A 14,466-nucleotide genomic window follows, 5' to 3' on the forward strand; every position below is an offset into this window, starting at 1 on the left:
GTTAACTGGTCATCATAGGTTAGGATAAAATCAGGCTGTGTGGTTGCTGAGGCAGCTTGGCTCAAAGGGTGGGAAGGACTTATTCCACGCTGTATCACTAAATCAATAAATACATTTTATGCTGATTATGGTATAATGCCTCCAGTGTCAGCAGAATACTCAACATGAAAGAAACAGGCAGTTACTTAATAACTGCAAAACAACTGGAGGGCAAAGGTTAGGCATCCCTGCTGCTACTGTGCAGTGCTTTAATAGGACATGAAATAACTGACACCGTTATTAGACATTTAGCCTAATACTGTATGGTCTCTGGTATTGGACATTTCCACCCTGGGGAAAAAGATACTCCCTGTTTACTCAATCTATGCCTCTCATAATGTTATAAACCTCTATCTGATCTCTCCTCAGCCTCCACTACTCCAAAGAAAACAACCCAAGTTGTCCAGCCTTGCATGACATCGCGCGTCCTCTAAACCAGTCAGCATCCTGGTAAACCTCTTCTGCACCCTCTCCAAAGCCTCAAGATCCTTCCTATAGTGGGCGACTAGAACTGCATGCATGTAAACTTGTGAAGATGTGGCCTAACCAGAATTTTATAAAATTGCCGCATAACTGCTTGACTTATGAATTCAATGCCTCAATTTATAAAAGCAAACATTCCATAAACCATCCTATCAACCTGTGTAGCCACTTCCATGGAGCTATGAACTTGGACCCCCAGATCGCTCCACTCAGCAACACCGTTAAAGGTCTTGCCCCTAACAGTTTACTGTCTTCTTGCATTTGCCCTCACATTTATCTGGGTTAAACTCCACCTGCCATTTCTCAGCCTATATCTGCAAATGATCTACATTGCACTAATCTTAGTATCATTCACAAACATACTAACCTACCCATCAATATTCTCATCCAGGTCATTCATATACATCATACACAGCATCCAATATCATCTCAAAGGCCTCATTGGCAGCCAGTGGGCTGCTACTATGTTAATAAGAGATAACCGGAGGCCTAGGTTAAGACAGAAATGCCCAAGTAATGAGCCCTGGTGACAAGACCACAAACCTACATGGAAAATGAGGTCCTGTGGCGACCCATTTCCTAGCGTATCCGAACCGACTCACAATTAGATAGCCTACGGGGGTTTGCGAGCACAGAGCTTTGGAGCCTCTGCGCCATGGGGGGCCGGTTGACAGAGGCTTAAAAGTGAGGCTGAAGTTTTCGAATAAAGTTTTTTCCTTCGACTGCAGTTACCGACTCCGTGTCGTAATTTTAGCACTGCGTGTAGCACACCGCTACAATTGGTGACCCCGACGGTCCAAACGATTTTTGGACCAGAAATGACCTAAGCCGCCTCTGTTCATGCGGTTTCGTTGAAACTGCCAGGTTTCTGGACACAGCGCCCGGACCTATGGTTCCAGCAAGCCGAAGCCCAATTCCACATTCGCCAGATCACCTCAGAAGACACCCGCTACTACTACGTGGTGAGCTCCCTCAACCAGGACACAGCGGCCCAGGTCGTGGAGTTCGTACAGTCGCCCCCGGCAGACGGCAAGTACACGGAATTCAAAGCCCTGCTCCTCAGGACTTTCGGACTCTCACGGCGCGAGCGGGCTGCCCGTTTACTGCACCTGGATGGCTTGGGCGACAGACCTCCATCGGCTTTAATGAATGAGATGTTGTCTCTGGCCGGCGAACACACATCCTGCCTCATGTTTGAGCAGGCATTCCTGGAGCAGCTGCCCGAGGACATCCGCCTGCTGCTGTCCGACGCGGATTTCAGTGACCCCCGGAAGGTGGCAGCCCGGGCGGACTTGCTGTGGAACGCCAAAAAGGTGAGCACGGATCTCCCAGCCCCGCTCCCGGCAACAAACCAGTCCAGGCCCGGCCGCAGAGCCCGCCAACCCTCGGCCCAATGAACACTGGTGCTTCTACCACCAGCCCGCCGTTGTCGCCCGCCCTGCGAGTTCCCGGGAAACGCCAGGGCCAGCCGCCGCTGATAGCTACGGCGGCTGGCCATCGGGATAGCCTCCTGTATGTGTGGGATAGAAGGTCGGGACGCCGGTTTTTGGTCGATACTGGGGCTGAGATCAGCGTTTTACCTCCGACGAGTTACGACACCCGCAGCAGAGCACCGGGTCCCCCCCTGAGGGCCGTGAATGGCAGCACCGTAAGGACCTATGGCACCCGCCAGGTGCAGCTACTGTTCGGCTCCAGCCAGTTCACGTGGGACTTCACACTGGCCGCCGTAGCCCAACCGCTTCTGGGTGCGGATTTTTTGCGGGCTCACAGCCTGCTGGTCGACCTGCCCAGGAAGAGACTGGTACACGCCGAGACCTTTCAGACGTTCTCCCTGGGTGCAGACCAGTTGCCAGCCCCTCACCTCGGCTCCATCACGCTGTCCAACAACGACTTCACCAGGGTCCTGGCGGAGTTCCCATCGGTTCTGGCACCGCAGTTCACAGCAGCCATGCCCAGGCACGGCGTACAGCACCACATCCCGACCCAGGGACCACCCCTCCATGCCCGTGCTCGGCGGCTTCCCCCGGACAAGCTCCGACTGGCGAAGGAGGAGTTCCAGAGGATGGAGGAATTGGGGATCATCCGGCGGTCCGACAGCCCATGGGCTTCCCCCCTGCACATGGTGCCCAAAGCGACGGGGGGCTGGAGACCGTGCGGCGACTACCGCAGGCTGAACGAGGCTACCACACCGGACCGCTACACTGTGCCGCACATTCAGGACTTTGCGGCAAACCTGCACGGCGCATGGATCTTCTCCAAGGTAGATCTCGTCCGGGGATACCATCAAATCCCGATGCATCCTGACGACGTCCCCAAAACGGCTCTCATCACCCCATTCGGCCTTTTCGAGTTCCTCCGCATGCCGTTCGGCCTGAAGAATGCCGCACAGACGTTCCAGCGGTTAATGGACGCGGTGGGACGGGACCTGGACTTCGCGTTCATCTATTTGGATGACATCCTCATAGCCAGCGGCAGTCGTCAGGAGCATCTGTCCCACCTCCGTCAACTCTGCGCCCGACTGAGTAAGTACGGTCTTACAATCAACCCTGCCAAATGCCAGTTCGGACTCGATACCATTGACTTCCTGGGCCACAGAATTACTAAAGACGGGGCAACCCCTCTGCCCGCTAAGGTAGATGCGGTCTGCCACTTCCCCCGACCCACCACGATCAAAGGCCTTCAGGAATTCGTAGGTATCGTCAATTTCTACCACCGCTTCCTCCCTTCAGCTGCCCGGATCATGCGCCCCCTGTTCGCCCTGATGTCGGGTCTGAGCAAGGACATTACCTGGGACGAGGAGTCCGCCGCCGCTTTCGTTCAAACGAAGGAAGCTTTGGCGGACGCCGCAATGCTAGTACATCCCAGAATGGACACCCCTACCGCCCTCACAGTGGACGCATCCAACACGGCAGTCGGTGGGGTGCTGGAGCAACTCATCGCAGGTCGCTGGCAACCCCTGGCATTTTTCAGCAAACACCTGCGACCACCCGAGCTTAAGTACAGTGCTTTCGACCGGGAACTGTTGGCGCTCTACCTGGCAATCCGGCATTTCAGGTACTTCCTAGAAGGTCGGCCCTTCACCGCGTTCACGGACCACAAACCGCTTACCTTTGCGTTTACGAAAGCATCCGACCCCTGGTCATCCCGCCAGCAACGCCACCTGTCCTACATCTCTGAATACACGACGGATGTCCGGCACGTCTCGGGTAAGGACAATGTCGTGGCGGATGCGCTCTCTCGCCCTACCGTTCATGCCCTTTCCCAAGGGGTAGACTTTGAGGCGCTGGCAGAGGCACAGCAGGCGGATGAGGAGATTCCGAGTTACAGGACCGCAGTCTCCGGTCTGCAGCTCCAGGACCTCCCCGTGGGCCCGGGTGAGAGGACCCTACTCTGTGACGTCGCCACCGGCCAGCCCCGTCCGGTCGTCCCAACAGCATGGCGGCGCCGCGTTTTCGACTCCATTCATAACTTGGCGCATCCCCCCATCCAGACAACTGTCCAGATGGTTTCCAGCAGGTTCGTTTGGCACGGACTCCGCAAACAGGTCAGTGAATGGGCCAGAACGTGCATGCATTGCCAGACGGCCAAGGTGCAGCGGCACACCAAAGCCCCACCGCAGCAGTTCCATCCCGCCCACCGGCGTTTCGACCACATTCATGTGGATATCGTGGGCCCCCTGCCAGTGTCGCACGGAGCGCGTTACCTCCTGACTATCGTGGACCGGTTCACAAGATGGCCAGAGGCAGTCCCGCTCACCGACACCACCTCCGAATCTTGCGCCTGAGCCCTGATCGCCACCTGGATATCTCGCTTTGGTGTACCAGCCCACATTACCTCCGACAGGGGCGCCCAGTTCACCTCCAGCCTGTGGTCAGCTATGGCCAGCCTTTTGGGGACTCAGCTGCACCACACAACTGCCTACCACCCACAGTCGAACGGGCTAGTGGAGCGTTTCCACCGTCACCTGAAGTCGGCTCTCATGGCCCGCCTGCGAGGTGCCAACTGGGCGGACGAGCTTCCCTGGGTCCTACTCGGCATCCGCACGGCGCCCAAGGACGACCTGCATGCCTCGTCGGCCAAGTTGGTATACGGCGCGCCCCTGGTCGTCCCCGGGGAGTTCCTACCAGCCCCAAGGGGGCAAGAGGAAGAACCCGCAGCAGTCCTGGGCAGACTTCGCGAGAAGCTCGGTAACCTGGCCCCCATACCCACTTCACAGCATGGGCGGCACCCGACCTGCGTACCCAAAGACCTACAGAACTGTAAGTTTGTGTTTGTACGAAGGGGCGGGCATCGGCCACCGCTGCAGCGGCCATACGAGGGACCGTTTATGGTGCTCCGGAACAACGGGTCCACGTTCGTGCTGGACGTTGGGGGGAAGGAGGAGGTTTTCACGGTGGACCGCCTCAAGCCGGCCCATGTGGACCTGGCGCAACCGGCCGAGTTTCCGGCGCCTCGGCGCAGAGGCCGACCTCCCAAGCAGGTTCTGGCCCAGACTGTGGACATTGGGGGGTGTATCGCCGGTTCTGGGGGGGGGGGGTTATGTGGCGACCCATTTCCTAGCGTATCCGAACCGACTCACAAATTAGATAGCCTACGGGGGTTTGCGAGCACAGAGCTTTGGAGCCTCTGCGCCATGGGGGGCCGGTTGACAGAGGCTTAAAAGTGAGGCTGAAGTTTTCAAATAAAGTTTTTTCCTTCGACTGCAGTTACCGACTCCGTGTCGTAATTTTAGCACTGCGTGTAGCACACCGCTACAGTCCCTGCATTAAATATCAAAGGAGATCAATTTCACGTTCCTCTGTATATAACGGGCCATCGGTAATTAGGAAGCTACACAAATAGAGTGGAAAATGGAGGTGATAATGCAGCAACCAATGGTCCATAACGGAATAAAAGTAACTAAAATGATTTTTGACTTTATTGGATTACCAATGTGGTACAGTCTTACTGGAGGAAAACAGGGGAGATAGGTCATGAAAACATGATTAAACTCTTTACTGAATACTGAAAGCACTTAAGCATCTGGAATCATAGAGAAACCCTGCTACCAACACTTGCAGGAAGTGTTTTCACTTCATCTTTGAAATTAAGAATTGAATGAAATCAAGAATAGCTTGCACCCATTGTTACCAGTTGTGTCACTCTAATAACACACTAATTCTGAAAAAACAGTGAATCCTATATTCCAGAGTTTAAAAGATTGAAAAGTCAATCTGTTGAAGTACATAAGAATCTGAGATTGACTGGTGAATGCTGAGGGGTTGACTCCTCTAGTTGGCAAGTCTAAGTTTGAGGGGCAGTGTTCTCAGATAAGGGGTCGTCATTCAGCAGCAATGAGGAAATTTTTGTACTCGGGGACTGTAAATTTCTGGAATTATCTGCTAAAGACTGCTGCAGGTACTCCTTTGCTGCATTTAACCAAGGCTTATTGTAATGTATGTTTAACAAGGGAATCAGGGACGTAACAATCAGAATGGAAAGTCGGCTTAAAGTAGATCACCAGTAATTATCTTTCTGAACAGCATGCTCACTGACCTCTTCTGCTCTCATTTCAAATACTAAAAAAGCAAGGTGACTTACTTGGTTAATACTTCAACACCTGTAGAGTAGTATTAATATGAAAAACATTAGGGGCCTTCTTTATTTATGATCTTCAGATGTACCTGGCTGTAGTAAGGCTTAAAGTAATAGTCACTTCAGAGAGCAGAACCAAACCTATAGATAATTTATCACAAAAATTGAATTTGTGTCTTATGAAGTAATTCAGATGTGATTATCCTGAAAGAAATTTGCCAAGTTGTGGATATATAAAAAAAAAGAGACCGTTATTCATCAGCTGACTAATGACAATTTAGTAAATGGTACAGTAAGTTCAGTGGTCTGATTAACAATGCTATTGATGTCAATTTTAACACCAAATCAAATAAATATTAAGCTTATCAAGTGCTCCAAAGCTTACATCCACACCCGAAAGAGGGGCAAAACATCATACTTCCTCAAGGTGCTAAACCCTGCACGCCCTGAGAAGGAGAAAACGGAAATGAAGATTATGTCGTATGAGGTGGGGAGGGCTCACAGGATAAAAACTGGGATGGAAGTACAAGTTACCACCTTCGACACCTCTCCAAGGATAAGCCCCTCTGAGCGGGGCTTCCTGATTCCTCCCTACTTTGTCCAACGTACGCAAAAATCTTGTGTGTTGCTCAAAATTTCCAGTATCTGCAGTTTCTCGTGTTTTTCAGCATCTACAGAATCAACTGTGGCATATGGATGATAGAAAAATGGAGGGAAAAATGTATGAGGGAAGAGTTGTTTCGATCTTAGAGAAGACTAATAGGCTGGCACAACATCGTGGGTCAAAGGACCTATAACTCTGCTGTACTGTTTCAGGTTCCATATGCTTTGGAGATGGTGGAGAAGGTATTAAGAAATATTTAGATAGGCAAAAGGATGGTAGAAAAAATGGAGGGCTAAGTATGAGAGAATGGTAAGATTGATCTTGGAGTAGGGTGAAGGGTTGGAACAACAGTGAACTAAACAGACTACACTGTGCTACAGTGTTCCTGATTGACTGTGGCCAACGATTTAAGCTTGTATGACAATAAACCATAGAGATGGAAAGGTCACAGGATTCATTCACCCACCTCCGACACAACACATCCCCTTCTTATTTGTGCTGCGTTCCAAATAATCTATGCACAAGGGAATGCTAGAAAATTAGGATCAGCGTCCACAAGTAATAGGCAAATCTTAGATGTCAACTTCCACATTCCAAAGTATCTTAAATACAAAGTAATAACTCAGAAGTTTAATCATTGATGCTGGAAACACAGCGACCAATTGCCCCACAGAAGAATTGCTCAGTTATGTGGCAATAACCATAAGAACAAAGGAAGTAGACCATCAGCCATTTGAGCCTATCTACCATTCAATAAGCTTCTGCTTGTTCTGGATGTCAACCCAGCTCTACATATCTGTCTCTTCCCTTTCACCCTTAATTCCCCTATTATGTGAAAAATCTAACTGTGTCTTAAAAATATATAATGAGATAGCTTCTATTGCTTCCCTGGGTGGAGAATTCCAGAAGCAGTTCTACCTCACTTCCATCCTAATCTAAGCCACTGAATCTTGAGGCTATGCCCAGTAGTTCTAATCTCATCTACCAGTGAAAACAATTTCCCTGACTGTATCTTCCCTATCCCTTTCATATTTTTCAATGTTTCTATAGGATCTATAGGATCCCCTCACATTCTTCTGAATTCCAGTGAGGATAATCTAGGTGAGTCAATTTCTCTTCACAAGCTAACTCCCTTTTCTCCACAATCAAGTTGGTGAAACTTCTCTGTACCACTTCCAAAACCAGATGTATACCTCGAGTAAAGAGAGCAGAACTGAACACAGTTCTCCGTATTGGCCTCACCAGTACTCTATACAGTTGCTGCACAACTTCCTAGCTGTTAAATTCAAACCCTCGAGCAATGAAGGCCAACATTCCATTTGCCTTCTTGATAACCTGTTGCAACAGGAAAATAATCTTTCACAATTCAGGCGGAAGCACTCCCAAATCCCTCTGCACAATTACAATCTTTCACTATTTAAATATCTTCTCCTTTTCCTTCCAAAGTGGATGACCTCACTATTACTTACTATGTATTCCATCTGCCAGACCCTTATCCTATCTTTACACTTCTTCGCAGACTTGTGCTTTTCCACTCAATTTAGTGTCATCAGTAAATTCAGGTGCACTACACTCAGTACTCAATCCCTTCTTCCAAGTGGCTATTGTATATCATGAACAGCTGTGGGCTGAGCACTGACCCCTGCGGCACTCTGCTCATCCTGATTTTCAATGGAAGAAATGCCCATTTACCCCAACTCATTGCATTCTGTTGGTTAACCACTCCTCCATACATTAACCACAACTCCATCTAAAGATGCATCTTTATTTTACGGATAAGACTGATGTGGAACCTTATGAAACGCCTCTGGAAATCCAAGTATAAAATATCCACCCTATTCCCCTCTAACCACAGTGCTCAAAGAACTCTAATAGCTTTGCCAAACAGGACCTGCCTTTCCTGAATCCATATAGTTTCTGTCTGCTGGAACAACTTCTATCTACGTCTCGTTATTTTGTCCTTATTGATAGGAAGAAACACTTATTTTACAGCAATGCTGAAGGAACACCAAGGAAACTATATTTTTCCAAAAAATGATGCACTGCAGTATTTTTTAAAAATATATTCGCTCAAGGGGGTAGAAATTTAAAAAAAATCTTTCCTGAAAGATGGTGAGTTACTGCAATGGTGCATCAACCTGCCTTTCTAATCTCAAGAGTGGGACTGAATGCAGGTTTTCTGATGTCAAAGGAAGCTATCAAGTGAACCACATTCTAGCTAGACTTCAGTAGCTGGATGGTGAGTAAAGAAAGAAGCAAAAGATGGAGAGGGAACAAGGTACGAGCATTTCACAAAAATTACACTTGCTTCTTTGGTAGAGAACAATCAAGCTTCATTTATTCTTATCCAGGAAGTCTTCCTGAGTAATTGTATACTTAAAATTCTATTTTTAGCTGTAGGAGGAGCAGGCAGAAAGTTGGGAAGATTCGGAATGCTTTCCCATTCTTTACCCTGTATCCCAAAAGACACAATAATTATTATTCAGAAATTACAGTGCAAAGGCGAGAGAAGCAGACTCACCGATATTACAGGCCATGTGCTGTTGCTGTTGATGGTGGTGGTGGTGCTGCTGCTGCTGCTGATGATGTTGCTGGTTTGACTGATGCTGTGGGTGTTGGTGCTGATGGTGTTGGTGATGAGCGTGTTGTGGGTGGATCTGATGTTGCGGCAATTGTACTTGAGGCCCTCCCCCACCACCTCCAAGGCTGCTTGCATGGCTGTTGGACAGGCTGTTCTGTCCACTGTGCGGATGGGTGCTAACAGTACTGTTGGGAGAATGCTGGTAGGAACATGATGTATGGGTTGGCTGTGAAGTCTCCGAAGGCAGGTTGATCATCCCTAAAATAAGATGCAATGTAAAAGTCATGTATTTGTGTTTAAAAATCATTGTGCATTAAAAAAAAGTATCACCCCCATTTTACTGTATTCATAACAATTAACCATTAGCCAAGATCCATCACGCATGACATTTCAAGCTGAAAAAAGATAAGCTGTAATCCGGGTATATATTTTAAATGTGCTCACAATGATAACAAGATTAAGGTCCTGGGAATCAATGAGTTCGAGTTGGGAAACATATTGGATGACGAATGTTAGAGTAAAAGATAAAACATATTATTCTCACAAATGACTAATTTCAATTTATTGTTTAATTGTACAGTCATAGCTCATCTTCTCAAAAGCACATTTATAACTGTAGTTAATCAGTCAACTTCTGATTGCAATCTTGTCACCGTGGCTTATTGCCAAGAAAAAGTGCCTATGGACTAGTTCTACTGAATGATTCTCTTAATACCATTCTGTCCCGTAGTATATACACTTCTTTCTTGGAAGGAAGGCAGCACTGAATCAGGTTTTGACAACTGTAGGGAGTCCCAGAAAATCCTAGATTGATTTTCAAATAATGTCAGTTAAATGTGCGATAAGACACAAATAAATCCCAGAAGCAAAACTACCGTGGATTGAATGGAAGACCCTGAACTTGAATACAGATTTTAACAAACCCAGGTGAGCTCTCCCAGTGCCAAATCACATTCCAGATTATTGAGAACGGAACAATAACCATTTCCCTTTCCAAGTGCTTATAAAGATGTTGTAACAATAGCAAAAATATCAAAGATAACATTTCAACACAAAAAAAGATACTGAATAATAATTTTAAAGAGTTAGAGGGTTTTCAATTACTGATGGCAACAGAATTTGTCATAGATAAAACCCTCAAAGCAACATAAATAGTATGATGTTCTTTTATTGAGTTATGTAGCGTAGGACAGGCTCTTACAACTCAACATGTCACATCACCCAGTAACCACTTATTTAACCCTTACTTAATCACATGACAATTTATAATGATCAATTGACCTACGAACAAGTAAGTTTTTGGAATGTGGGAGGAAAAGGGAGGACCCAGACGAAACTCTCACACACACAAGAAAGATGTACAAATTTCTTACAGGCAGCGCCAGAATTCAACTCTGAACTCCAACGCCCCAGCTGTAATAGCACTGCACTAATCCCTATGCTACCATGGTGCATTTTAATACAGAACTTGTGAAACACATGTGACAGTATCCATACTCACCCTGCTGGCTGAGAGACTGCTCAAAGACTGATTTGTAAAGGCTTCGGAAGGAGGCACTCAGATCTTCAAAGTTGTATTCTGAGAAGGGTGGTTTAGTGTCCCTCTCGGGCATACTGTACTGTTGTTGCTGCTGCTGTTGCTGTTGTTGCTGCTGCTGCTGCTGTTGTGGTGTTAGGCTCTGGGGGACTGAATCTGCTCGAGTTGTCACCTGGACAAATGGATAAAATCCATTTCAATGCAGAGATTAGGAAGCAGTACCCCAATTAAAAACTTTCATTTTACACAACTACAGATAGGAATGAGATAGAAGGCGTGGTGGGTACCAGAGAAATTAAATACATCTTGAAACCAACCAGACCACCCAAACATAGGGCATATTCTAGCATCAAGGAATATTTACCCATGTTACATGCTACGTTATTAAAAAAAACTGCATAACTGATTATGCCACTAACCTTGGGGGAAAAAGGACTACATACTGTTTGTGAAGTTACTTTTAAAATTTGATTTTGATAAGGGTGGTATGAATGATGTTAACTCATCCTTCCGATCCAGAAGTAACTTGCCTCATCAGTATTCATACTTTTCATTGTACATTTGATTACAGTAAATAAGTTTAAACATTTTAAGTACACTTCTAATAGTTTTAGTTCCTTTTATAAATTAAGTTATCCCTCATTCATCTGAAATTGAATCTCAAAGCACACTGTAAACTTCTGAAAAATCTTAAAATTCTCTGACATTTAGAGGACAAAAACTAGTCCAACTATACTGTACAGGTGTTACTGTTCCACTCAAATCTCATGGCATCGTATTACACCTGATCATGTCGTTGTACTATTCCTTTTTATTTTGCTTATGAGCTTTTCCTAAAATGCATCAATACCATTTGCCTCAAGCACTGCATGTGCCAGTGAGTTCCACACACATATTCATATTCTAAGTGTCAGGTTGCACTATTTCACAATTTGAATGTAACTGTTGTATTATTCCCATTCTTCCCCCACTGTTTGGGCATGACAGGTTCAAAAGAATACTTTAGATACATAATTATATTCAATAACAACATGCAATAGCTATTTAAAACAAAAGGTTATTCAAGAATTAAGCTTGCCTGTGCATAATTGTGGACAGAGCCGACATTATTCAGGTTGACAGACGCTAAACTCGTGTCAGACAGGCTGTTGTTAAGGCTGCTGCGAGGACTATCACTTCCATCTTGATCCGTATTATATAGTGTTACCTGCATAACCAAAGAGTCCATAATTTTAAGACCCTAAGCTTGTTGCTTCCTGTGAAATGTAGCAAAAACACACTCATTAAAATTAAATATCTGTCTTCTACCATTCTCAAGCTGCAGCAAGATTTGCTATTTGTAATTCTGCCCACCAAATGGACAATAACCTGAGCAAGTTGCCATTGAACCCTCATAGTTTTAACCTCAGATGTTGAGAGAGGTTGATTTTATTTAAGAAAGAGAAAAGGGTTTAAGCTCTTGAGGATTACAAAGAAGCCAGGAAAAAAAACTCAAGAAAGGCGTTAGGAAAACCAAGAGGGTCATGAAAAATCTGTGGCAAGAAGAATTAAAGCAAATCACAAGACATTCTATATATACATCAAGAACAAGAGAGTAACTAGGGAGCTGGTAGAACCTCTCGAGGATAAAAGAGGAATAATGTGCTTAGAGGCAAAAGATGTGAATGAGGTCCTAAATGAGTACTTTGCATCAGTATTTACCAGGGATATGTTCATGGAAGATAGGGAGATCAGTGTGGAGCAGGCCAATTTACCAGGGGATTTCAAAATAAGGAAGTAGATAGTGTGGGGTCTCTTAAGGAACATTCAGGTGGATAACTTCCAAAGGCCTGATGGGATATACCCCAGTTATTGAGAGGGAGGTAAGAGATAATATTGCTGGAGCCTTGACCTTTGCGTCCTCTACCTACAGCATGATACAGGCCCTTGATGCCGTGCTGAACATGTACTTATTTTCAAAATTACCTAGGGTTACCCATAGCCCTCTATTTTTCTAAGCTCCATGTATCTATCCAGGAGTCCCTTAAAAGACCTATCGTATCTGCCTCCACAACCATCGCCGGCAGCCCATTCCACACACTCAGGACCCTCTGCGTAAAAATCTTGCCCCTGACATTTTCTCTGTACCTACTCCAAGCACCTTAAAACTGTGCCCTCTTATGCTGGCTATTTCAGCCCTGGGGACAAGCCTCTGACTATCAAATTGAATTGACTTATTTCTTACATCCTTCATATACATGAGGAGTAAAAATTTTTATGTTACATCTTCATCTAAATGTGCCATGTGCAATATAGTAATTTAAAATAATTTATAATAAATAGAACAGTCAATATAATAGAGTACACTCAAATCAGCGTGAGTACATCAGTCTGATGGCCTGGTGGAAGAAGCTATCCTGGAGCCTGTTGGTCCTGGCTTTTATGCTGCGGTACTGCTTCCCAACTGGTAGCTAGAACAGATTGTGGTTGGGATGACTTGGATCCCCAATGATCCTTTTTACACACCTGTCTGCGTAAATGTTCTGAATCATGGGAAGTTCACAACTACAGATGCACTGGGCTGTCCACACCAATCTCTGCAGTCTTGTGATTACAGGACATACAGTTCCCATGCCAGGCAGTGATGCAGCCAGTCAGGATGCTCTCAATCATGCCCCTGTAGAAAGTTCCTAAGATTTGGCATTCCCATATCAAGCTTCCTCAACCATTGAGGTGAAAGAGGCGCTGTTGTGCCTTTTTCACCACGCAGCTGGTGTGTATAGACCACTTGAAGTCCTCCGTGATGTGCATGCCAAGGAACTCGAAACTGTTTACCCTTTCAACCCCAGATCCATTGATGTCAATAGGGGTTAGCCCGTCTCCATTCCTCCTGTAATCCACAACCAGCTCCTTTGTTTTTGCAATATTGAGAGAGAGGTTGTTTTCATGACACCACTGTGTCAGGGAGATGACTTCTTCCCTGTAGGCCACTTCATTATTGTTTTACGATTAGTGTCATCAGCAAATTTAATTACCAGATTGGAGCTGTGGGAGGCCATACAGTCATGGGTATACAGGGAGTAAAGGAGGGAACTCAGTACGCAGCCTTAAGGGGCACTTGCACTGAGAGTCAGAGGGTTGGAGCTGAGGGAGCCCACTCTTACACCTGCTAGCAATCTGACAGGAAGTCCAGGACCTAGCTGCACATGGCAGGATCAAGGCCAAGGTCTCCGAGCTTCTTGTTGAGCCTGGATGGAACTATGGTGTTGAATGCTGAACTGTAGTCCAAGAACAGCATTCTCACATGCGATCCACACGATCAATGCTTCTCATCATCTTATACAAGTTCTGGAGAACTGGCAAATAGTTAAAAGTTGTTCCATTATGCAAGAACGGAAACAGATAACCCTGGAAACTATAGACCGATGAGAATCATGGCAGTAGAAGGGAAGTTACTGTAAGAATTCTTAGGGATTCTTCATGATATGATTTAAGAGCAACAGGCACACAGATGCGCAGGAAATGGAAGGATGTCAATATTGTGTAGATAAAAACAATTAGATTAGTTGGGCATTTGATTACTAATTTAATTAATTCAGCACAACATTATGTACTGTTATGGCTGTATTCCATTAGAAAAAATTACTTATAATTTGAGATAAATATGAA

General features: G+C 46.0%; 1 protein-coding gene across 5 annotated transcripts in view; it reads right to left on the minus strand.

Moving 5' to 3' along the window:
- foxj3 (forkhead box J3) overlaps positions 1-14,466 on the minus strand; it is a 146,803-nt gene that overhangs the window by 35,959 nt on the left and 96,378 nt on the right. For all 5 annotated transcript variants that reach the window (XM_059951882.1, XM_059951885.1, XM_059951884.1 and 2 more), the window contains 3 exons: positions 11,897-12,025; positions 10,783-10,990; positions 9,222-9,539 (listed from right to left, as the gene is read on the minus strand). In XM_059951882.1, the coding sequence (XP_059807865.1) occupies positions 9,222-9,539; positions 10,783-10,990; positions 11,897-12,025 (655 nt within the window). The remainder of the gene's footprint in view (positions 1-9,221; positions 9,540-10,782; positions 10,991-11,896; positions 12,026-14,466) is intronic.

This window comes from Hypanus sabinus, chromosome 27 (genome assembly GCF_030144855.1).
Source record: "Hypanus sabinus isolate sHypSab1 chromosome 27, sHypSab1.hap1, whole genome shotgun sequence".
NCBI lineage: Eukaryota > Metazoa > Chordata > Chondrichthyes > Myliobatiformes > Dasyatidae > Hypanus > Hypanus sabinus.